Source organism: Zeus faber (genome assembly GCF_960531495.2).
Source record: "Zeus faber genome assembly, chromosome: 7".
Taxonomy (NCBI): domain Eukaryota; kingdom Metazoa; phylum Chordata; class Actinopteri; order Zeiformes; family Zeidae; genus Zeus; species Zeus faber.
The window spans coordinates 27103834-27128794 of record NC_137203.1 but is presented as its reverse complement, the minus strand read 5'-3'; the positions used below and the strand labels follow the sequence as shown (position 1 = coordinate 27128794).

General features: G+C 46.7%; 1 protein-coding gene across 2 annotated transcripts in view; it reads right to left on the bottom strand.

The window, feature by feature from the left end:
• Nucleotides 1-24961, bottom strand: part of arvcfb (ARVCF delta catenin family member b) — an 89663-nt gene that overhangs the window by 50413 nt on the left and 14289 nt on the right. For both annotated transcript variants that reach the window (XM_080004349.1, XM_080004350.1), the window contains exons 2-3: nucleotides 10134-10292; nucleotides 2550-3190 (exon numbers count right to left, since the gene is read on the bottom strand). In XM_080004349.1, the coding sequence (XP_079860475.1) occupies nucleotides 2550-3190; nucleotides 10134-10292 (800 nt within the window). The remainder of the gene's footprint in view (nucleotides 1-2549; nucleotides 3191-10133; nucleotides 10293-24961) is intronic.

Below are 24961 nucleotides of genomic sequence, written 5' to 3'. Positions count from 1 at the left end.
CCAGTTCTTTGAGAGATAGAGGAGGTGGAAATAAATGTCACATCACACTCTTCAGTCCAGAACTTCCCATGAAGGATCAGCAATGCTCAGATCAAGTCTATGACTCATCAGACCATAGTCCCTTTTGCTCAGGGGTTAAAGTTTTGTGCTCTTTGCATCAGGTTATGCATCTTTGCGCGTTGGATACAAGCGAATTCTAAATGGTGGCCTGGCAAAACGTTTTGGAAGCTTTTTGAAGCTGTAGTTTTTGCTGAGGCAGGATCACAGAGGTGCTTATTCAATGATGTGGACATATTTGAGGCTGTACCTTTATTCACTATTTTGACAAGAAGTCTGTCTATCTCCAATGGTGAGTTTCGCACTTGTGAACACTGAGAATCCCAGCTAATGCAGTTTGACCATGTCTGGCACATGCTGTAGAGATTTTTGACTACATTTAAAATAATTCAGGAGTTTTTGATGCACCTGCGATTTGCGTGCCAGCTATTTGGCCTCTATTTCTCGCTGTTTTGTCGCCCATGTTGCTTTGGAAAAACATACAGATTATCATGGCATGTTCCCTGTTGATATAGACACAGATCAGATGCAGCAGATGAGTTTTATTCAACCGCCATAATAGGAAGAACATTGACCAAATGGAAGCTCAGTGCAAGGACCCAGTTTGGTGCTAAACATCTTAATTACATTTTTTTTTTACCAGCACATAATTGAGGGTTTCCAATCAGTTGATAAGCTGCAATTAAAGCACTTTAAATTGCCCGGATTCATTACGGCTTTTTGCGGGTGCCGCTACCCTCATGGAAGACTACTCATGATGGTATAAGTGCGCATTAAACATTGAGCATTGAGCATTTTATTTAAAGTCGATGACCAACATTGGTTCGGTGTGTGCGAATGCGTTACTGCGAGAGCGCGGGGAAGATCCGATGAGTGAAATATCTGTTTTATTTTCCTCACTCATGAAAATTAATTAGCCATGCAGCAGCCAGTCAAGTGGCAAATCAAGCGTGTTTGTGTGTGTGTGTGCGCATGTCTTGTTCTGTATGTTTGTGTGTGCTTGTTCGTGTAGTGCGTTGGAAGGGGTGTCACACTGAGGGCTGTGTTGTGACAAATGTAAGGAAGGGTACAAATTACCTGTCACAGCAAAGCTCCTCTCACCAGGCTGATGGGGGAGTGACTCATATTACGAAGCTACGGACAATGACGTGTGAGTTGGGCGTGCGTGCGTGTGGGCGTGCTCGTGTCAGGGTGATGTCAAGTGTGTGCAAAGACGGAAACTCTGATTGGGGACCCTCCATTTATCTGTGGCTCCCTTGCCTCACCCAAGGCAAACATCAACACAGAACTCTTTGACTCTGGCAGTTTATGTTCTGGGATACACACACACACACACGCACACACACACACACACACACACACACACACACACACACACACACACACACACACACACACGCACACACACACATACAAACACACTTACATACAGAGATACAGTAAATATACTGTATACAGTATACCAGCATTTGGAAGACATGTCTTTTTGTGTGTGTGAGTGTTTGTGTGCTTGCAGATGCGCAGAAGCTTGCGCAGAAGTTTTATAAATATGAGTCTTAAAATGAACCCCTTGCACTGTCAACAAACTGACATCTAAGGATTGCCTTTGAACATGACAGAAAAACACACGACTCATACTCATACATCACCCAAACACCCTTTCCCGTCTTCCCTCTTCCTGTTTCCCACCCCTTCTCCCTCCTTCCCAGCCCTGTTTCCTCTCAGAGGTAAAGTTGCAGAAAGGTTTTGACACGTCGACATGTGACATGTCAGTGAGGTGTCAAACCTCACATTTGGAAACTGTTTGGGTAGGAGTGAAAAGATTGAACGACCTTAAGAATGCTAGTTCTTCATTTGTAGTGTTCTCGAGACTCCTCTGCTCAGTCGATCCAATGGCTACTTCGTCTCACCCCAACTTGGAGCGATGGAGAACAAATTGACTAGACATCCTCCTCCGACACTCTCCCTCCGTGCTTACCTTCTGTTCCTTCTTGCATTTTCAAATCTCTGTAGGCTCAGATCTTGTCTCTTTACCTCAGCCGCATGTGTTCACCATCCGTTTGCATGAAAATGGCAATCAAAGCTTTGTTTTTTTCCGAGCTTCCCTTCTCGTGCAAGTTGCTCAAGGGGAACAGACATCTGTTTACTTGCACACAGTGTAACATTCTTTCTTGTGCCATTCTAGCACGTCTGTCCCTCCCTCACTACTTCTTTATCCAGAAAAACACAGATCTCAAGCGTATGTGAAGGAACCCATTGTCCAACAGCAGGAGCAGAAAATAACCCATGTTTTACAGTGTTTAGACAACATAACTACTGTAACACAAGGTCTGTGTCTCTTCCCCATATGCAAGCTCTACCCGGTGAGCTGGCATATACATTATTAATCGATATTTTGTCTCATCTTACCACATCTCTCATCTTCTAGAGTTACTGACCATTATGAGCTTTCGATCAATATAATTATTGCACCAATGTTTCATAGTTCTCACCTAACCCGAGGCCCATCGCGGAGTGGCTCACGATGAGTGCGGCCCCTGTTGGCTCCTGGCAGAGTTCGGCGGTTGGCGGTGGAGTAGTCGGGCTCAAGCTCATAGGGTTCCTCCTCTTCGCCGCCCAGGCTGCGGCGGTCGTCCTCCAGACCGTAAGGCTCCGGCTGGAAGCGCTCGGGCTGTGAGCGGTTCAGGTCGATGGTGCTGCTACCCATGGGCACCTGGGGCTGTGCAACATGGCCGTAATCATCCTTACGGATGGGTAGTGTGTAGCTGTTCTCGGGACGGTAACTGTTGGGCATGTAGGGGTAGCGCGGGGGCCGGAAGTTTACACCGCGGGACAGGCTGCCATAGTTTTCCGTCACGTCTCCGTAGCCGTCGTGCAGGCCGTAGTGGCGGGTGTACTGGCTCTCGGGTGCCTCACCGTAAGAGTCGTTGTAGGAGTTGTTGTAGGAGCGCGTCAGGGTGGAGGTGGCCTGCGGTGTTATGTAGCGCTCACTGCCGTTCTTCATGTAGCGCCGATCAATTGAGTCGGTGTAGCTGCCCAGTGGGGAGGAGCCCTCAGGCAGGGGGATACCATCGGGCCCCAAGGGCACTTGGCGCACAGTCCGCGTGGTAACAGTCTTCACCATCTTGGTAACCTAGAGATGAAGGGAAACAGATGTCAGGAAACCCTTGCACACCGAGACAGGCTGGCTTGATTCATGGCCAATGGCGTGAAAGCAGAGACACTGTTTAGAACCACCTGACATGATGCTGTCATGTTCAGGGGTCACAGCACACAGGGAAGCATTGTCTCCAAAATCACAGAAAGCAAAAGGAAGATGTTAGTTTGTTTTAGCGCTAACAATCCTGCAGCAGTTTGAATGATTCCAAGACACTGGAAAGCAACACCATGATGAAAAGCTGGCAAATGGCAGTAAATGGACCTTTAAAGTGCGGTCTCTTGATTTAAGCATGCATTTCAAAACATCCAACATCCAGATGTGCTGATATAATTTTGTTTCATTCAGATACTAAGTACAAGGTATGTTCATTATACAATGTTATTGCCCCTTCAAATAACATGATTATTATTGGATAGCGCCATCCTAAAAACTCATTCCTCTGAAAGCACATGTTTTATATTGCCCACTTATTCTTAGTGTGCTGATGGCAACGCAGAAAATGGTAACAGAGCCATCTCAAAGAGATGTTATTTTGCCGAACTGAATTGTGCAAAGATTGAATGCATTCAACCTGTAAGGCTTCGCAGATTGACTGAGATGTTCTTGAAACACTGCCATTTTCAGCCACTAGCTTCAATAGACCTTGACCTCTCTCCACTACTAGTGAAGCGGGGAGGCATCACGCTCTGCAGAGCCAGAGCCAAAGGGATTTGAGCTTTTTATAAAAGAACACAAGTCATCCCTAGATGTATCTACTCCTTGCTTACAGAGCACTGTTCAAACTAAATAACTTAACTTAGCCCCCCCGTCCCCGTCCCTGAGGCTCTTGTTGCAGAATATAGACGGTATCTCCTCTCTGCGTGTTGGCCACCCATACAGAAAGCAATTTGCTGCCCAGTGAATCCTGCAATGGCCGATAATTGGCTATTTTGTCCATGGCTATATATTAATCTCCAAAATTAATGAGGTTGACGAAAATTAATCTTGACCTGCTGGGTGGGGGGCTGGGGGACTGATGCATTTTGCATTGTACCTGACAAGGTGACAGTGGTGGTTCAATTTTTATTTGAATAGTAAGGAAAGAGCCCTGAGAAGTAGAAGAGCCGCAAATCCTAATACGCTTTCTTTAGTTTTCCATCAGTGTCATCATTTAGATTTCGATCAGGGATAAGAAAAAGGCCTTGCGACAATGGTGTCACTATGGTGACAATATGGTGCTTCGATGTTGCTTCTACGCGGGGAGTGCAAGCTGCAGGACCCAAAGCCTATTCCAGCAACATAAAGGTTCATTTTTTGCTCTTCGATGAATTACTTGTCACTCGCCTGTCGAACGCTTTTCTTCCTCCGTGCTTTTCGGAAATACAAAGCTTGTTTTCTTCTGACTCTATACTTAAACGACTGGAGTTTATGTGCGACCTTGACAAAGCAGAGGCGGGGGGGGGGGGGGGGGGGTTGTTGCAAAGGGGTGGAAGGCTGCAATTAATTGCTGTAGAGTCATTAATGGAGCCAAAGCTAAGCTTGATAGAAATGTATTGGACATTTATACCAAGCTTGCCTATTTCCATTTCTGATCTGGAGGTTTTTTGAATGTGCTTTTTAAAATGAAGTTAAATTGCAAGAGTGTAAATGGAAGAGAATACGCAAAAAGAAACACCCCAGTATACGTATGCGTTTGAGCCCGGCTCCGACAGTGGAGATGGGAGATGGGAGTGGAGATTTCCTGGTCAGGGCTCTTACTGACACCTTCTGAGCTGCAAAAGGGAAGCCATCGCGCGGTCTTTCGAAACGCACTCTGCTCTGATGCCCGCCGGGATCTACGAAGGCATTAAACAGGCGCGCAGACCGGCGGGGACGGGGGCTGGGGCGGGGGCAGGGAGGGAGGAGGCGAGGGAGCACGGCTTCAGAGGCCCCTGTGAAATAGACTGAGGAAGCCGGGTAAACAAGGCTAAAAGGGAATCACTAAAAACGCTGCTGAGCTTGTATGCCTGAGTTTGTTTATGTGTGTGTGTGTTTGTTTGTGTACAACTATTTATAAAATGTGCGCATTAGCATATGTGCATACATTTCCGTGTGTGTGAAAAGTAACTCTGAATTTGTATGGGCTCACTGTTTGTGTTGTGAGAGCACGGTCTGAACTAGAACAGTTGTAATGAAAGGTGTTGGTAACAAGCAGAGGCACAGGCCTAAACTGTTTACCAAACTGTTGAAAAGTGAAGGGGGGGGCGGTGTCAAGCTCTCTATTTTACAGCGCTGTAAGCGTTGCTTCATGATCTCGCCGGCATTCCCTTTTACAGCGAGCTTAAGTAGAGGAGGCAGTCAGTGGAGTTAGCAGGAGAGGATAAGAGGATTGTTCAGGAATTTTCGAGAAGCCCGACAGAAGCTACCGCTCAGTGGGAGTCGCTGCTGGTCTTGGCTACGTTTAACATTGCCAGGCTCATGTTGTGTGACTGTGGGGGAAAAAGCGAATAACCTGTTCAAATGAATTCACCTGATGCCGTGGAGTCGAAGGTTCATCTGCCAAAAACGAGGCACTCACCAGCAAATGTAACATGTAATAAAGCACCACAAGTGCTTTGTTACATAATCACAGTATCTTAGATCTACAAGCAGTGTCGCTGCTGAGGATCAGTTGGGGCTAAACTAGTTTTAAAACGCCGGGCTTCTCTGTAGCCTGAATGGGAGACAAGGGGAAAACCATGGCGGGCTCTAGCAGTGCCTCACAGCATCCAAGGTCCTGGATTCAATTTTCGCCTGGGGCGCTGTTGGTTCTGTGCTCAGGCGGGCTCCAACATCAAATAAGAACCCCAATTAGAAAAAACAAACATGCAGAACGCTCGCAGAAAGCTCCCCTGTCCTGTCCCTGACCATGACATGGATCCATCTGGAATTGGTCCCTGGGGGCTGATGAAAAAAATGGCTGCCCGCTGTTTCTGGCTGCCCCTGGAGGAAGGACAGCGAAATCCAGAAGTCAAGTATCGTCACCACGTGTGTGTGTGTGCGTGTGTGTGCTTGTGTGTGTGTGTGTGTGTGTGTGTCTGTGTGTGTGTGTGTGTGTGCGTGTTTGTGTGTGTGTGTGTGTGTGTGTGTGTGCATGTGAGTTCAGCTGTTGTCACTATTCCCTCTGTGTATGTGTTAAGTGCATGCTTGCACCTGTAAGACTAATAAATGATTCTTCTTCTTCTAGAGCAGCAGGGGTCAATGTGTTTGTGTCTGTGGGGTTGGGTTCTTTACAGGTGTCATTTTCGGGTAGGTGGGGGCCTGGTCCATGTGGGGGGCCTGGCCTCGCCCGGCACCAGCATCTCAGTCATTACCACGGGGTGATAGGTGCGGCAGGTGACCGTTTTGAGCCCTTCGGTGACCTAGGAGTGGGAGTGATTCAGGTTTTGGGAGGTGGTACAGAGCTTAACTTGGGCTGACTCCACTGAGATGTGGATCAGACCCACACAAGCCGACAACAAAAAAAAACACTCCACACACACTGGTGTTTCAAAGCTGTTGCATGAGAACGACAGTGAAAATAGGAAAATCTGACAATAGGGTTCAGATCACGACCTTGTACTTTGGCTCACACTACTCAACTTGGTTGACTATTTTTCAAAATCTGCTCAGAAATAGGGCTTTTTTAAGCAAAATAAGTCTATTGTATCTACTACCCAACAACTTTCTCCAAAGCAGCCTCCTTTGATGGTATCTGAGAGAGCCACACTGTTTGACATATTGCCATAAAGTTAATAACTAACTTCTCACCACTAATGGTCTACTCCCCAGCGTGCGCAGGGAATTACAGGTTTTTTTTTTATTTGTTTGTGTGGTATACCTTGACTCTCATTAACTCCTATCCAGAGGTAAAAAAAGAGAAGCAATGCCTCATTTATTGGTCCAGCTGAGCCCCGTCAAAGAACACGGCTGGTTTTCACTCAGCTGCTCTGCCAGACGGAGAGAGAGGAATGGAGAACGGCCAAGGAGATGCCAGGCAAGTGGGTTTTTTGGAAGCCCTTCTGATGGCCGCACGCGCCCAGTTATGGAAACTCAGCGACAGACACGCACGGAAGTACATGTACAAACGCAGACACACACAAGCACAAACAAACAAGAGTGGAGTCCAACTCATTTAAGTTCATAACTGCAAAACCAACGAAGCAATTAATTTGCTTATGAGGGGGAGTTGTTTGCATACGACAAACCTTTGCCAACCAAAAGATTATCAAAATTTGATTTCGCCACCTGAGGATTTTTGAACCCTCTCCCACATACAGACAACCCCCCGCCCCCTTCCTTGTTTCATAAAGCTTCTTTGTGGCCACAACTATGAATAACATAATCCTCAGGAGCGATCACTTTCTCTTTCCAATTTTCTCTTACACACCATCGACAGTGAGATTCTTCTGCATTTCATCCCGCGGCCCTGAGAGAGATGTATCCGTCAGAAAAAGAGGAATTAACCGGTATGGAGGTATGGTTAAGGTTTCTCTGCTAAGGAGCCGATAAACGCAATAACATGAAGAGAGAAGAGTGAGAGGGAGAGGGCCCAGCGACGGAGAAGAGGCATGTGACAGTGAGTGGTGGAGGGAAGGAGAGGACAGAGGAGGCGCAGATAATTGGTGAGACATAAAGACAGAGAAAAAAAAAGAGAAAAAGAGAGAGAGAGGGGGAGACAAGAAAGAAAAGTACGATTGGCGGCAGCAGAGCGCTAAGGGGGAGGATATGGGGTCCCTCTCCATGCACTGTGAACTCATAGATTTTTTCGCCGGGAGCCATTTTGCCACCAATTAGAGGACAACTATCCGAAGTTACGACCGTCCTCAAAACGACTTCCAGAAAAACAGCCTCCTTCCCCAGTGGGACAGCAAGGCCTGCACAGGAGCGTCCTTCCTCCACCTCCTCCTCCACTTGCTTTCTCACCAGAAAAGCCTGTGATTACTGGTCCGTACATGTGGGCGGCCGAGTTTGCCAGTGTGTGTGTGTGGAGAAGCGTGAACTAATTTGAAAGGCCGAAATAATGCATTTGCGTGTCTACCCGCTTCTTTTGTATGTCTTTGCATGAACCGTGCACGATTATCCATGTGTGACTGCCGTGTTTATTTGTGTGTACACGTCCGCCTTTGTGTATGTTTACATGTTTGTATCTGTGCACTTGTGATTATCCGAGTGTGTCTATGGATGTGTGCGTCTGTTTTTTTAATCTGCATGTGTGTTTGTGTGTGTGTGTGTGTGTGTGTGTGTGTGGCCGCCCCGTGCACTAAGCAGATCTGGAGGGTGGCCGCGGTCTCCCTGGTGAGCGCCACACAGTGATACAGAGGGATTAGGCCGGGCTTTTTAATTACAGTCCCCACGGTCCCCAGAGGAGCAGCTCTGCAGCAGGCCTCCGCTCCAGAAGCCTCTGGCAGCCACAGCCGTAGCGCTGAGCCAGTGCTGGCCACGCAGGTTGCTTCGCGGGCAAAAGGCCCAGCCAATAGACGGGGGTGATTCACACAGACCTCCCGATTGGATACTATAACGATACTTTTTTAAATATTGCCCTTCAATAATAAAAAGAAAAAAAACTGTTTTAGTCAGCACTCTTTTCACATGACCCCTGATCATTTTCGCGATGATGAACATTTTTCAAATTCTTTATATATTGTCTCTATATTCGGGTGTTGGAAAATTGGAACAATGTGTTGATCTCCTGGATCTCCCACAGACAATTCTGGTAACTTTAATCTTGTACTATGTATTTCTTTAATTAGATGCTGTCTTAGGTACGTAATTTGGCCGTATTTCGCATCTGACAAAGCACTGGCTCTCCCGCCTTCTCAAATGGAATCAACAAATACAAAATGCAAAGATGAAGTACGTATTGTTGACGTGTTACCGAGAGTTGTCTGTGGGACCGGGAGATAGTCTTAAGATTGGTTCCTCACCATATTGCTAAGGAACTTTCCAAAATCTGAAAGTAGCATGCAAAGTTGAAAGTACAACAAAATAAATCATCAGGGACAGGGTCAGGAGTAATATAAAATGTGTGGGCTTATAAACTAGCTAAAATCCTGGCGAAAACGAAATTGGATGCTCTTATGGTCCTTTCAGCAGAAATGTGCCCATGTATTGAGGGCATCTTGTGATACTAAACGGGATTTTTACCCACACGATTTATGTCTTCCACTTCCGCTATATCATAGTCATAGGTAGGAAGAAGGTAGGGGAAGGAGGAGAGAAGGATGAGACATGCGTGCAAAACTAAATAGGGAAGGAATGACATCGCGCTCATCCAGGAGATGTAAGCAGCAAGCGGGAAGCGGGGGGATAAAGAGCTGTTTGTAGTATGGACTCCAGCTCGGAGCTTTGGCTTGCGGTGCTGCACACAGAAATGAGGTTGAGCGTGTCGGAGCAGCTCCGTGCTCTAGTGCATGGGCACGTACAAAATGGCAGCGTGGGTGACCAGAGCCCAGGTGAGGCCAGCGTAAGATGAAGTCCACTCACCTTCACGTTTGCCGACACATCCTTACAGAGAAACAACACCGCCAAAAAAAAAAAAAAAAAAAAAAAAAAAAAAAAACACAGGCAAGAGGGCGAATCAAGAAGAGTGATCGGCCAAAGTAGAAACTCTAGCCTGACAATGACACAGCACACAAACAACACAAATAAACAAATAGACCTATGAGGTGGGGGGGCCGAAACCACTGCGGGTTGGAGGCTTATGGGATTTAGAGTTCTTAAGGACGCTAGAGCAGGGAGGTATCAATGCCATTTGGAAGCTGTAATCCATAGCCATAATTTGAAGCAATTTTCAGAATGATCAAAGGGGATTTCCAAGGGCCTAACAAAGTAGTGGCTTTCCCTGCCCCATAACAATGCATTCAGCAGAGTGAGCAAAAACAACAAAATATCTGTATTTGTCCTCATGCCCTTCATCTCTCCAGTCGTGTGTATCTACCTTGGTTTCAGTGCGCCGCGTGGTGCCGTCATCGGAGGTGACCACCGAGACGTGGGAGGTGGGGGTGCCGGGATCTTCCTCTATGGTGACCGTCTCCTCCACCACCTCCTGGGGCTCCTGCATCATGGACAGGGATGTGGCGTTACTGGGACTCTGCTCCTATACAGAGAGGAGTGGGAAAGTAGCGGAAAGGAAAGAGTTAATTGTTTTTGAGGTTCTTGTATTTTCCTATAAACATGGTTGGAGTTATTTTAGTTGAGAGCCTTTCAAGGGATGGAGAAAAGATGGAAAAATTTGAATTCATTTACATTTTTTTTAAATGGATGCTCAAAATGATACGTGAATGAGTAACACCACTTCAGGAAAATACACATATTTTGCACATTGAAATGAAAAATGAAAAGAAAAAAAATGAAGCTGCAAGGATCAAGCATTTCCAGTGTGTTTCCACTCCAGACGGATGATGATGATGATGATGAGGTTGAGGAGAAACACTGCAATGCAGTGTAGTGAGCAACTCTACTCCACCCTTTGAGAATTCAAATTGAGTTACAGCTTCTTTCAAGGATAGCAAAAGCCCAAAGGATTGCATTTGATTCATATTTCATTGGGAGGTCATACATTTTAAGAGAAAGTGTCTGTGGGGCTAAGGATGAAAGCCATCGTGGCAGTAACTCCCCCCGACTACCACCATCACTGCCCCCTTAGCCCTAATGCCCAAAATGACCATGTATGTATGCAGAAATGTGCTTCCTGTGCAGTTCCCTCCTTGAGGGGAAATGATTGCGTATGTGGCTCATTTCGCCCTGAGAAACAACGCCCAGCCGTGGCATGCCACTCTGCATCAGGGCTGACAAAATCACAGCCCTATGGATGAAAGGAGGGGAAAGGGAAGGGCTTTCGGACAATCACTGATAACCAAAACAGTGCAAGAAAAACCTGCAGGAAATCTGGAACAGGGAAGAGGGGGTGGTTGAAAGAGAAAAGAAAGGGACGGAAACCTGAGATAGCAGAGTGAGCAAAGAAAGATCACAACAGATGATTTATCTTCTGTTCACACATGAACCTGCTCGCTTAGCAATGAGAATTTCTGGCAAATCTGTTCCTAGGCTATGCCTGCTTCCCTGTAATTCAATTAATTCGCAGTTGGTGGGATGGGGGGATTTTTTTTGTCTTTAAACCAAAAACCAAAAACCAACCATTTCAACAAATCAGAGATCTATACAGTCATTGAAAGAGAGAATTGGAGTAATCTACCTCTAGAAAGTTAAATATAATGAAAACAAATTTATGAGTTATCAGAGTGATTTGGAGTCAAACAAAAACATGACAGAATAGTTGTGTTCAGATGTCTAATCAAGTAAGAACAAAGAGACCTGTTTTTTCTGTCTCTCCCAAGACATTAAGAAGTGGACAGTTTTCTATTGATTGGCCTGTTTGGCTTCAAAGCCTCACACAGTCCTCATTGATCTACAGCTTGTCTTCAAGTCTGCACTTTTTATGTTGTGGGCATTTTCCCCTTGTAATCCCACTGTCCTGGAGCCTTTACGCTCACCCAAAGTTCCTCTTTTCACAGTGTATGGGTGTCCTCCGACACTAGTCGAGTAAGTCAAGCCAAAAAATGTTTTCTTCCTGCCCCCGTGTTTTCCACCATGGTGCCACTTAGTGCCCATTTAGCCACTCAAGAGTTGGGTTAAATCATTTAACTTGTAAAAAGGTATGAAAAAGTTTCTAAATACTTCAGTCCACCGAGTTGGAGACAGAAAGATTGTCAATTTGCACACGCCAATATTTACAATTCAGGACAATGGATCATCTGGAAGATGCAGTTGACAGTATCAACAATGGCACTTTGTAAAGTTCACCTTTAATTGTTTCTCGGCATAATGTGCTTGCACAAATAAATGGGTATGTGTGTCTGGATGGGTGAAATTCAACCTGTGTGTGCATACTGGCTCACACAAATTGTGTCCTTTATGTATGTGGTGTTGAGGTGGTATGGTTTGAGCAGCCAGACCTGTCTTGAGTCTAGGTAATTGGGCCCAGGATCCGTGTGGCTGTACGCCTGTTGCTCGTCAAAGTAAGCAACGAGCAGCAGGTAAAACCCCCATCCAAACACACACACAGGAGAGGAGCCCTTGTCATGACATGTTGTCCATCTGCTCCGGGCTTGTTCCAGCTTGCCCACTCCCTACAATAAACTGGTGTGTTTTCAAACCCCAGCGGAGTGCTCAAACGACATTAACCCCACACCACAATGTTTAATCCCTTCCTCTTTTTGGTAAAGCAAACACCATTGGTGTGAATATCAGATCATTTCTCACACCTGTGCAGTAAATCTTGAATCCATCTTCACCCCACTGTGTTCGTATAGCATTTCAGCAAACACAGACAGCAAGGCTTGCTTCCCTTTGAAGGTTGAACTTAGAAGATAGGCCATCAAAACGGGAATATGTAATGAATGCAGCTCTATCCTCCACTAATTTAAAACACATACCCGTCTGGCAGAGTGGTGTCTAGACAGAATGAGAGAGAGAGATAGGGAGACATTCCTCTGCGGCATGCTGACAAACAGACTTCTTGATCCGAGAGTAATGGGGCGGTGTCTCTCACTCACTTTTCTTGCTCTTACCGCTACCGCCTCCGCACGCGCTAAGCGAGAAAGTGGAATTGAACTCAACATTACGGGCTTTAAATAAATGATTAAAAGCCATCTGGCAGTGGGCACGCATGGCTGTCTGGCAGTCCTCAGAGAGACATAAACAGAGAGGTAGAGAGAGAGAGAGAGAGAGAGAGAGAGAGAGAGAGAGAGAGAGAGAGAGAGAAGGGAGAGAGAGGGAGAGAGAGAGAGAGAGAGACTGATTTGAAAAAGATACTGAGAAGGGAGGTGGGGGGGAGGGCAAGCCTTGGTCAAGGACGAGAGAAGTAGAACGCAGTCAATTGAAGGTGACCTTTGAGAGACAAACGATGAAGTGTCAGAGTTGAGTGTCAGAGTACATGAGAAAAAGAGGGTTGGGAGGGGTACACAAAATCTGAGAGGAAAGGATTACTATGAAACAAATCAGGTGTTGGTTGCCTAAATGATCAAAAGGCTACTGGGCTAAATCTCCAGACCAAAGTCTGAGCTAAAGCAATTCTCACTTGTCCAAACTTTTCAGGTTCAATTGTCACAGTTGTCACAACTTAGGTTGCCATGCCTTATTCTGTCACTAATCCTGTTTATTTATCGCGCCATTTCAGATTCGGTTTTCCCTATAGTTTTGCCCCTCCGAATCGGCTTCCCCCAGTCAGCACTGTGACATCATAGCATTGTGACAGAACATGTCTGTCAAGCCTAGCTTTGCTGTATATACTGGTCCTGTTCACTGCCGCGGTGTCTGAATGTCTAGTATCTTCCACGGCTGAGACCGAACTGAACCCAACAGCACAACCACAGAAACCATCAAGTAGACGTAATAGTTCTTTAAGGCTAACAATCGAAAAGGGGCAGGCAACAGGGTAAGTCCAGAATCGGGCAGGGGGGAATACGGTCAGGACCAGGCGGGCAAGGACACTGGAAAGCTGGGTGGAACATACTAGACAATCAGACACCGCAGGAGTGAACAGGACTGGTAATATAGACAGTCACAGTGCTGACGGGGGAGAAGCCGATTGGAAGGGAAATGGCAGGATGCTTGGGACAAGGACTCCAGGTGTCGGTTCTCATCGAATCCGGTGCGGACCCCGACCTGATGGACATTCAGTTGCTGACCAGCTAGGTCTCCACTAGGTTCCTCTGGAGAAGCCCATCAGAGTCACTACCCTCGAGCGTCAACTTCTGTGCATGGTGGTCGACCAGAGGGCACCTCTTTGCTTGGGCATATCAGGCAATCATTTCGAGACTATTACGTTTCACCTGTCCCTCTGGTCCAGCTGGTCATTTTAAGTTACCCATGGCTTAGGAGACACAACCCTCGCAAAACCTTGTGAGTGCCTGTCCTGATTACTGCCTGTATGTTCCGGCCACTTTCCAATCTCAGGTTCTCCAGTGGGGTCACTCATCACGTCACCCTGGGGTGAGACGTACCCTGGCCCTGCTGTGCCAACGCTTCTGGTGGTCCTCTATGGAGGGAGATACAATCGGCTCCTCCTTAGTCAGCATTGGGACTGTGATGTCCGTCTAGGCCTGGCTGTATATACCGGTCCTGTTCACTCCCGCAGTGTCTGATTGACTAGTATCTTCCACCCAGCTTTCCAATGTCCTTGCCTGCCCGGTCCTGAGCATGTTTCCGTCTTCTGGATCCTGGAATTCGCCAGCCCCTTTGGGATTGTAAGTTGTACGGACTGATTTCCTGGTTTGACCTCATTGGCTGACTTTTTCCCTGTCTTGTGTCTGAGAGCCATTAAAAACTGTGACATCTACTTGATTGTTTCTGTGGTCATGCTGTTGGGTTCAGTTTGGTCTCAGCCGTAACACACTTCTCTATACAGCTGATAAAAATAAGCCAGGAGCAGAGGGCTGGAATCACAGTTTTCCGCATGATGATCATTTATATTTAGAAAGGAAATACCAGCCTAAAACTTAGAAGTCCAAAAATGTTTGTGAAGCAAATCATAACGCTCCCATCAACCCGGTCTGGCTGTTAAAAGGTATAGTTAACTGTAAGTTAATGTCCTTAAGCACAGATAACGAAGAACTTTGGTTCTGGTCAAAGAAAAATCCCCAATTACTCAAGTCAGAGTCAGGAAAAGCTACCCAAACAAATGCTTAGGAACAAACCAAACCTGTCTGAACCTGAAAGGGAGAAAGCAGCTTGGAAGAGCTTTGCCAGTTAAAGCGCTTCTTCTCCAGGCAGACGGCTGGGGAGCAGCTGAGGTGTTAGACAGAAAGGGATTTGGCTGTGAAGCAGGCTGGGGGGGATTTGTCTAACCTGCACTCTTCTCACCCCGGTGAGGTTGGATCAGACTCACAGTATGGTGCGGTATGCTTGGTCTGGTGGATACAGACGCCTCACCTTCTCCATTGGTCCCCCAGTGAGGTAAGGCGATTAGGCAGGGAACTGTTGAACTGCTGGAGCACCAGATACACTTGAGGTCGAGGTTGTCTTCAAGTACAAAAGATGGGGGAACTCTGATTTGTTGGGGTTTTTTGTCTCCTTCTCAATATAGTATGTTTTTCTTCCTCTCCATGTCTGTGTGGTACAATGTGTAGCACTCAATTGGGGAGAAGCACTCAACACTGCAGGCTGACACCTCAGCGTCTGGGCCAAAGTCATCACCCACCCCATGCCTTCTATGCCTCAACACATACTGTACAAACCAAAGATGCAATTCATTGATTCTGAACATTTGTACTGAAACAACAACAATTCGAGATAACCAACCACACTCTAGCATAACTAAAAAAAAACATACTCTCAGACACATACTTACAGAATAGTGGTACACTGGACAACGGCTTCTTAAGGTTGAGCACAGAACACAACAGAGGAAGGTAGAAGGAGGGGGAGGGGGAGATGAAGTGATAATGGAGTGTCAATTAGCAGCAGCGGCAAACCACTATCAGCCATCCATCCAGAGTCATTCATCAATGGGCTCAATAAGCTTCTCAGCGCTATCTGGGGACGGGCAGACATCGCAAAGTCACGTCAAAGGGGAACAGCAAGTCAAGGAGACAAGCCAAGCACAGATGGTGTGAGATGATAGTTTCTATCCATAGTCTAAGATTAATTTCCACAATGATGGACACTGTAGAGGAGTGGAAACGGGAGGAGGTGTAAAGTCTTTTAAAGAAGGGTTAGAATTGGGTTTTTTTCTAATACCTGATATCTAGGTACTGGGGTGGGCAAATTAGTTACCGGATTTCAGTGTCATTCTCCCAAAGTTATGGATGCAAAAACCTGTCTCAAACCATTTACAGTTCATGCCTGGTTGTGCATGCTGTAATGGGTGGGCGTTTTGGGCAGAAATGCCATCCTCATCCGTGGCAGTGGTAGGTAGAGCTGCCCCTGCACTGATCCAACACACACACACACGCGCACACGCACACGCACACGCACACACACACTAACATATCTCAGCCCTACCCCTGTGTGTAACAGGATTTCGCTCAGGAGACATGCCAGCAATCATTACATGGCTCTTAAACAATTAATCCTCCAGCAAAGGCCGCCTGTCTAACCTGACGTTGTCCAATTTCTCATCAGCCCCTTCTGTTCTGCCGCCTGACGCTTGCCCTCACGGTGCCCCTCAACAGAGTCACATGAAGTGAGAGCGGCATTGAGCCGGTAAAAAAGATAAAATAAAATAGAGAGCGCATGATACACAGAATACACAGGGCTGGCATTTAAAAAAGGACAAACTGGGGCAATCTGATTCAGTGGTCCAGGGAAAAAAAACAAGGCTTGTTTTGTGGGATGGCCTGCAGGCAGAAGTCAACAGGAGAAGGGGGAACCGGAAAACCATCAACTGACAATGTGTGGCGGTGGCCCAACACAACACACTTTCCTGGATTGGAGGTGGGTGGGGGGTGACGGGGGTAGCGGGGTTGGCTCTCACAGCGGGGCCTCTGTCCACAACCAAAGCCAGACAGCTAGGGCTCATCTCAGTTACAGCCAGGGCAGGCGTCCCAATTGGATGGAATGACAAGAAGTGGAACAGACCCAGTGTTTTGTGTATGTGTGTGTGTGTCAGTGTGTGCATATGTGTGTGTCCGTGCGTGTGGGTGTTTTTTGTGCCTGTATTGTTTGGTCCTGTGAGGTACAGGCATATTTTGTGGACGACTGTTGTTGTCGAAGTAACACTCAAACCACTGGAGCGAACTGAACACAGACACACACACACACACACACACACACACACACACACACACACACACACACACACACACACACACACACACACACACACACACACACACACACACACACACACAAATGGCTGTTGGGGAGAGGGCCAAAGCCCTGACGCTGCAGCTGGGCATGATGGGACTTTAATCTCCTCTTCTCTAGCGACTGATCTCTCGCCAAATCTGGGCTTCTCTTGATTTCACGCATGGCCTACTGGTCTCACAGATCTGCGTCACTCCCACCTCCATCCTGCTTTCCTTACAACTTCCCAGAAAGGCCCCCTCTCCCCACTCTTTGTTCCCTATGTCCCTGTGCCCCAAGATGGGAGAAAACTTGGTCTGGTTGGGCTAGCTGACAGGCTTACCACTAGCGATGGAGGGCCACCTCTGGGCTTTCCACCAGTCCAGTCAGAGACCCAGGAGCTGGTGCTTGATTGTTTCCCCGTGGGACATTGCAGGCGCTTTCCCCACAGAGGCCAGAGTAGCGACAGATGGTAAAACCCCAGCTCAACCCACAGCGACACACGATACCACCCTAATCTCTGGAAAAAAAAGGGCTGATATTTGGATTCAAATTGGCCGAGAGTTGTTTTGAAACCTTTGGAAATTTTTTACATATGCCGGCAATTATATAAGCATACACATAAACACATTCACATGCCTGCGTGTGCACGCTCACACGCACAAAGGCAAAGTTGCCCCAAAACACAGTCACAATCATATATCCAGAGCATTCCTCACAGCTGCCTGGGGCCAGACTCTGAATAAATTTGCAGTAGGCACTCTGGGCGTGGAAATCCTGCAGCAGCACCCAGTCAAAAAAGAGAGTTTCAACAGGGAATAAATCACTTCTGCAGATCCTCGGTAAACAGAAAGAGTTAGAGAGAGAGAGAGAGAGAGAGAAAGAGAGAGCGAGAAAGAGAAAGAGCGAGAGAGAGAGAGAGAAAGAGAGAGCGAGAGCAGACAAGAGGAGGAGGAAGATAAAACAGAAGTATTGAGTTGGAAAGTGTTGACTTGGCCTTTAGTAGTAAACAAAAACATTAGAGAGCTGTTTTTGGTGGTGGTGGTGGTGGTGGTGGTGGGGGGGGGGGGGTTGACACTAATGACACTGCCTGCTTGTTTGGATAGCGGAGAGAAAAGAGAGAGAAAGAGAGAGAAAGAGAGAGAGAGAGAGAGAGAGAGCGAGAGAGAGAGAGAGAGAGAGAGAGGAGGAATTTGCGAGGGGGTGGTGCAAATTAGTGCTCCCCGGTCTAGGGTGGGTGTTAACGGCCGACGGGAGGAGAGTTGTTTGTGATGATGGCGTAATTCTGTCCTCTGGATCGCCGTGAGCAATCCAGATCCAGCTCCCTCTGAGTATTTGGCGAAGGGGGTGGGGGATGTATAGTGGGGAGGGGGTGCAGCGGGTGGGGTGGCCAGAAGCTACGTTTCACGTGAGGTCTGATGGAGCTCTGGGGAATTGGAGAGAGGACAGACTGTCAATCCACTTCCTGTGAGGCTTCTAGCACTGCGCTCATCATCTCCCTCCCACACCTCCTCCTCCTCTCCTCCTCTCCCTCCTCCACCTCCTCCTCTCCCTCCTCCACCTCCTCCCCTTTTTCAAAACAGTGGCTGGATGTGCTGCTGTAGGACGTCCCATTTTGTCAAAATTTACAGACAAGTACTTCGGAATGGGAGGGGGCTCTTTGGTGTTAAGAAACATTAGGGCCGTGTAGTGGTTAGAATGCAGCGTTTTAAACGGACTTAACCCAGGCCCTTTCTGTGTTAGAGGAGACGCTACACGTCTCCATGCGCCCAAGCCATACGGTTTCTGACAAAGGGACGCAGGACGGCGGTGTTATCAAAACAGGGACCGTAAAGCACGGCACAGACCAAGCGCAGTCCATCACCATAACGGCGTCCACTTGTCACACGTGCTCTCAGTCCAACCCCACATTTAACTCCCACCCCGCGATAAGCCTCAACAGCACTTTGCCGATGGCCGCGGGGGAGGGGGTAAAGGAGTCGCGGTGCTCGTGGCCCGGTCTGGCTGTATCGAGATCTAAAATGGGGCAGAAGGGCAGGCTCTGAGTGCGGCAGAACACAAAGTGATTTAGTGTTGACCTTCAATGGAGGGTTTGGCGAGAGGAGTTTGTGGAGATATGTGCGTCCTGTAAAAGGAGTCATTGTACGTCTTGATATATCTATCAGCAGCCTTGAGCTACAACCCACTCACTTTATTTATTATTCTCCGCCCCAAGGAGATAAAAAGAAATGTGATATTGTGACAAGCTTCTTAAGCCTGCTCTGCGCCATGATGCTGAAAGACGTTGGTGGAGTGCTTTATTTGCGAGGGCCAGTTGGTCTGCTCTGTGTGTGTGTGTGTGTGTGTGTGTGTGTGTGTGTGTGTGTGTGTGTGTGTGTGTGTGTGTCTGTGTGTGTGTGTGTGTGTGTGTGTGTGTGTGTGTGTGTGTGTGTTGGATCAGTGCGGGGGCAGCTCTAGCGACCACTGCCACGGATGAGGATGGCATTTCTGCCCAAAACATGCTTTTTTGTGGGGGCGATTCCACAAGCCTCTATCCTGTGATAATCCTTCAAGTTTTTTGATTTATTAAATTGGCAATGATAGTTGTTCTACTTCCAGTTCATGACTGAAGTAATTCAAGTGAAACTAATGGTTATTAATATACTAATTGTGATTAATTGTGCGGGAGGCCATACCCCAACCCTTGTAAAACGTTGGCTGCCTGATTGAGCTCACTCCAAAAGACATCTACTCTCAAGCCAGAGGAGCTCGCGGCTGGATGATAACGGAGGACTGTAGCATTCCAGCGTGCATAAACAAATAAAAGCTCTGCAGCCGTTTCTGAGCCCGAGCCCACTTTTAAGTGCCTACAGGGATCTTCATTTAGAAGTGTGTGTGTGTGTGTGTGTGTGTGTGTGTGTGTGTGTGTGTGTGTGTGTGTGTTTGGGTCACCCGGGAGTCAGAGTCCGAGTCAGCACTCCCTCTCTGTAGCTCGCAAAAGAAAAAGGTTCCGCCCCCCAGGGAGCGCAGACACAAGTTGAAACTAAAAGCAGCTGAACGTCCGAGTTCATTTATTTTCGGCAACAGGTTTGCTGTAAACCTTCAACAAAGTGAGACTGAGAAGGCAACAGTCAATCATCGTCATTCGACCTTCACGTATGTATGGTTTCACATCTGAGGTCTAAATGAGGGTTCAACACCAACTGGCTTTCCACAGATGACTTTGTGTCGCTGGTATTAGTATAATTTTCAAATCAGAGATTAACAGCTTTATCACCAAAACATCTCGTTTGTAAAAATAATGAAGGAAAAGGGCAATCTGTGCTTTTTCCCCCGGGGAAAATCTAAAGGATAAGGAAACGCTGAGAGACAGTGGCTGGGGTCCTCGCTGTATATCTGCGCTCGAGATAGAGAGAGAGAGCGAGGAGATAGAGGGAGAGGGAAAAGCGAGCAAGGGAGGGTCTTCTTTAAGATCACTTTCAAAGCTGCGAGCTAATCATGAATATTTAAAAACGAGGTGGATAACTGAAACATAGTTTTGATGCCGTGCCGTTTTTGCATGCTAAATTTCTAGGGAGCACATATCGAACAAGTGCCATCGTATATAAAAATAAATAGCTCCTTTGAAGCCGCAGCTCATACACTGTGAAGTGTAGGTTTTCGCCCCAAACATCGGCATGGATTAATTTTAAAAAATATATCAGAAAAGGCTGCATTAGCAGTGATCTCGGCAGAGCTCTGGCAGAGCATATATTATGAATGCATAGTAAACCCTTTTGGCTGCGCGCAGACGGAGGAGGTGCCTGGACTACCAGGCTGCCTGGCTGCATACAGAAAGAGGGTGCACATCTTTGAAAACCCGCTGTATAATGAAGACGTTCCACAAGCTCTGGAGAACTCCCATAAGTATTGGATTTTCTTTTTTTTTTTTTCATTTCATTCCACCTCTACAGCGTTTGTACTTCTTTCTTTATTTCCAGGCCGTGTTCATGCTCTGGTGTTGTGTCGCTCTGCAGGTGGCCCAAAAGACCGGATGGGGGGGGATAGATAGTGTTGATAAAGATGAAATGGGGATAATCTCCTCCCAATCGCAGGCTAAGTCCTTCTTTGCTGGGGCTGCTCATTTTCAATATGGCACACCCCCAACCCAGAATCTTACACACACACACACACACACACACACACACACACACACACACACACACACACACACACACACACACACACACACAACACACACACACACACACACACACACACACACACACACACACACACACACACACACACACACACACACACACACCATACCTACGCACAAATAAACCACCTCCCACCCAATCAGTGACTGCCCTGTTCCTGTTTTTATTTTATTTTATCTTTTTTTTTATCCTGCCGAACAGGAAAAGGGAAGAGGAAATGCTGACTCGAAAAAAATACATTAAAAAATAAATAAATAAAAGCCTCGGCAAACAGGATTTTGAACCCAAATAACTCTTTGCCCGCAGAGTAGTGATGACAGCTCACATACTCTTCACTGTCCCGTTAGCGACGGTTGTCAGGTCGTTGGTCTGACAGTTATCATCTGCAGGACCCAACTCCCTGCACAGGAGGGAACCCTCTTAACTCAACCGGCCCTCTCCAACCCCCACAGACCTCTGCTGGGATGTCAGCCAAAGCAGGGACTGTTTCCAGTCCTAAATCTTGCTCCACACTATTGTTGACCACTTACTGTACCTCCACACATTTCCTACAGCTGTTCACAGCAGACACTCCAGACAGTACGGATTCTGAGTCGATCGCATCTCTCTATATATATCTTTCAGGGATTATGTATAAAAATGTTACTCATCTGGAGTAAGATTTTGTACATTAAAATCTGGAGATCGAGATTTGTCTGACTGAATGACTTTGTTGTCAGTGTGTCAACATGTGGATGAATGGGTGAACAAGATGCAATAATTGTAAGGCATTCTGAGTAATTACAACATGGACAAGCCTAACCTAGCCTGTCGAACAAGCACGCCATTGTCTAAAGCCCTATATGAACAAAACCTATAGGGAGAGATGGCAGAACACAAGGAAACGCGTGCGATCCCCCACCCATAAGACACAGGATGTCTGGAGTGTGCTGGACATCTAATTACCAATGATTGCGAGGAGGAATTGAGGGGGCAGTGGACATTGTCTCTTGCAGCCGCTCCCAAATCCGTTTATACTTTATCTCAGTCTTCTCCTGATGGGGGTAATGAACTGTACTGCTGTTGAGTGTTGAGTGTAAAACTCACTGTTGGATAGAAACATGAATATATGGGAGTCCTCAAGTCAGCTATCAGATCCAAAAGTGCACCAAATGATAAATACACTGCTGTACCTTTACTGACACTACAAAATCTTCATTATACAGTAGTTGTTTGCTTGAGTGTCAGTGGTAAAGATTATTAAGGCTAAGCGGACCATGGTCTTCCATGGGGGAATCCATGATAACTTGTGTCTAATACGTTCAACTGTAAAGTGGGGCATTGCTGGTGCAGCATAATGAACAATGCACACGTCTACACTAGGCATGTTGGATGCAGACCGGAAGGAAGCAAGGGTGCTCTTTTGCCTTCCCACTGTCTGCCCGCACTGTGGAATGTATTCTAACCCCACCCTGGTGTGCAAAATTCATACAGGAACTACGGAGGAAACTCGTACAGTAACTCAGATGTACCACTACGAGTAGTATTATTAGACAGTCTGTTGTCCTCAACAGACTGTCCACTTAACTAACTGTTCCCCGTAAAAGAGACAACAACCGCTCAAGCACATATATCATTGTTATTACAGATGACATTTTTGTGGCGCAGCTGTATTTCAGCAGTCCCCACGTTGGACATGGTGAGTTAAGGGCGGCAGGACGGGATGTGAAATTACACGGTTCACTGACCAGATCCAAAGCTAAATTCAGGATTACTCTTTGCAAAGCGAATCCTCAATTCACAAGGACAGCAGATTATGTTAAGTAAAATTGTCTGGATGACATAACCAAACCTTTGTAGTCCAAAACCTGGAGAGAAATCGCCAAATTCAAAAGTCTATCCAGGTTTACTTTTGGACCAGCCGGCCAGAGTGGAAGCCCCTGTGTGTGTGTGTGTGTGTGTGTGTGTGTGTGTGTGTGTGTGTGTGTGTGTGTGTGTGTGTGTGTGTGTGTGTGTGTGTGTGTGTGTGTGTGTGTACAAGGGCTGTGATGATAACCGCATTACCACAAATACCACGGTCACATGCAAATGATTAAAAAAAATAAAAAATAAAAAATTATATATATATATATATATATACACACTGTATATATATTCTATTCGAAATGTTTGCTCAGAATTTTGTCAGTTGACTAGGCTGTTCAATGGGAAGGAACGAGGAGAAATGCAGAGGAACCCGGGGGGTGGGGGGGGGGTCTATCTGTGCAATCCTGTTATTGTAACTGCACACTGGCTGACAAATGTCAATACATTCACTCCAATCCCCTATGATTCGACTTTCAGGGGGCAGCCCAAACTATTTCTAGTCTTGAGTACTTGTGATATCTACAGATAACGTTCAGTGGAATATATAGACACACAATATACAGACTAAAAGACAGAAGCATAAACAGTTGGAGTTAGATTTTGTGCTTATAGCGAACACACTTCTCTTATGTGGGAATGCCCATACAGTTGACGCTGTTTGTATGTGTTTTTAAATAGCATAAATGAACTGGAAAATCTAACTGAAAAAAAAAAAAGTGTAATTAAATGCAGTTCGCAGTTACGTTGCTTTTTCACCGCGGTAACAAAAAATTCATAGCGTCACAGCCAGTGTACACCCAATGTTGGATGATGGCCATGCTCTGACCCACACAGAGAGACTGGGCCCAGTCAGGGGCTGGAGAGCCTTAAAATAGAATGAGGGGTGTGAGATCGCTGCAGCCAGATGGTTCTGTGGCGTGTGGGACGGGGGAATGGAAGATGTGGGGGTCGGAGGAAGGGGGTGCAGCATTCTCCTCTTCTCTCAGCAGCTCCGCAACAAGCAACGCGCTCTGCGGTGTAAAGGGGAGCCCAAAAATAACTTGCCGATGATAGAGATACAAGGGCTGCATCGGCACAAGTGCATTCTACATGTGTACATACGCATGCAACTCTCCAACAGCAAAAATTCTCCCACGATTACATGTCCTGCTGAGCCACAGCTACACTAGTTCTACATTCTACATTCCCCTTCTGCAATAAATTTGAATCAGACCTGGGCCACATGTTTCGATTCTCACTCCGATATCACCAAGCTCTGAGGCTTTTTCCTAAAACCTTGCATGAGAACGATCTGGCTGTGGAAAAATAGTCAAAGAATCTAAAGCAAATCCTTTCCCTGGGAAACAGAAAGCAACCACATGTCTTTGTTAGCTTTGCTCCGCTATAAAGAGAGGCAGAAATGCAACTTTCCCCAAAAGGTCCCCAGTCAGCCTTTTTTTTCATAGAATAACAGAGGCTACAAAAGCACATAGTAGTAAGTGACTGAGAGAAGGGTGTGTGTGTGTGTGTGTGTGTGTGTGTGTGTGTGTGTGTGTGTGTGGTGGAGGTGGTGGGGCAGCGTACAAAAAAACAAAAGTCCAAACTGGAGCACACACTTACATCCTGTGCTATTCTGGCCCTCACATTCTCCACCTTCCTTTACACCGCAGCAGGAATGCGAGCTTTTTAAATAAAGGTGGACCCTGCTCCACCACATAGCTCCTGGGAGAAAAGTCAACCGCCTCTGCAATTACTGTAGTAGAGTTATTGTGTAACAGGACAAGGTAAAGATAGAAAGAAAAACACCACAACCTAAATCGTCCACGCAGAACAGGCCTTTTGTGAGGTTGTGTTTTTTTTATCATGCAGGAAGCATTTTTGACAGTCTTCACCTGCCCTGGCAGAGCGTCTGACGTGGCCTGGACGGCAGAGAGCAGTTTCTTAAACAGGTTGGGAACGGGACGTAAGAGATGGC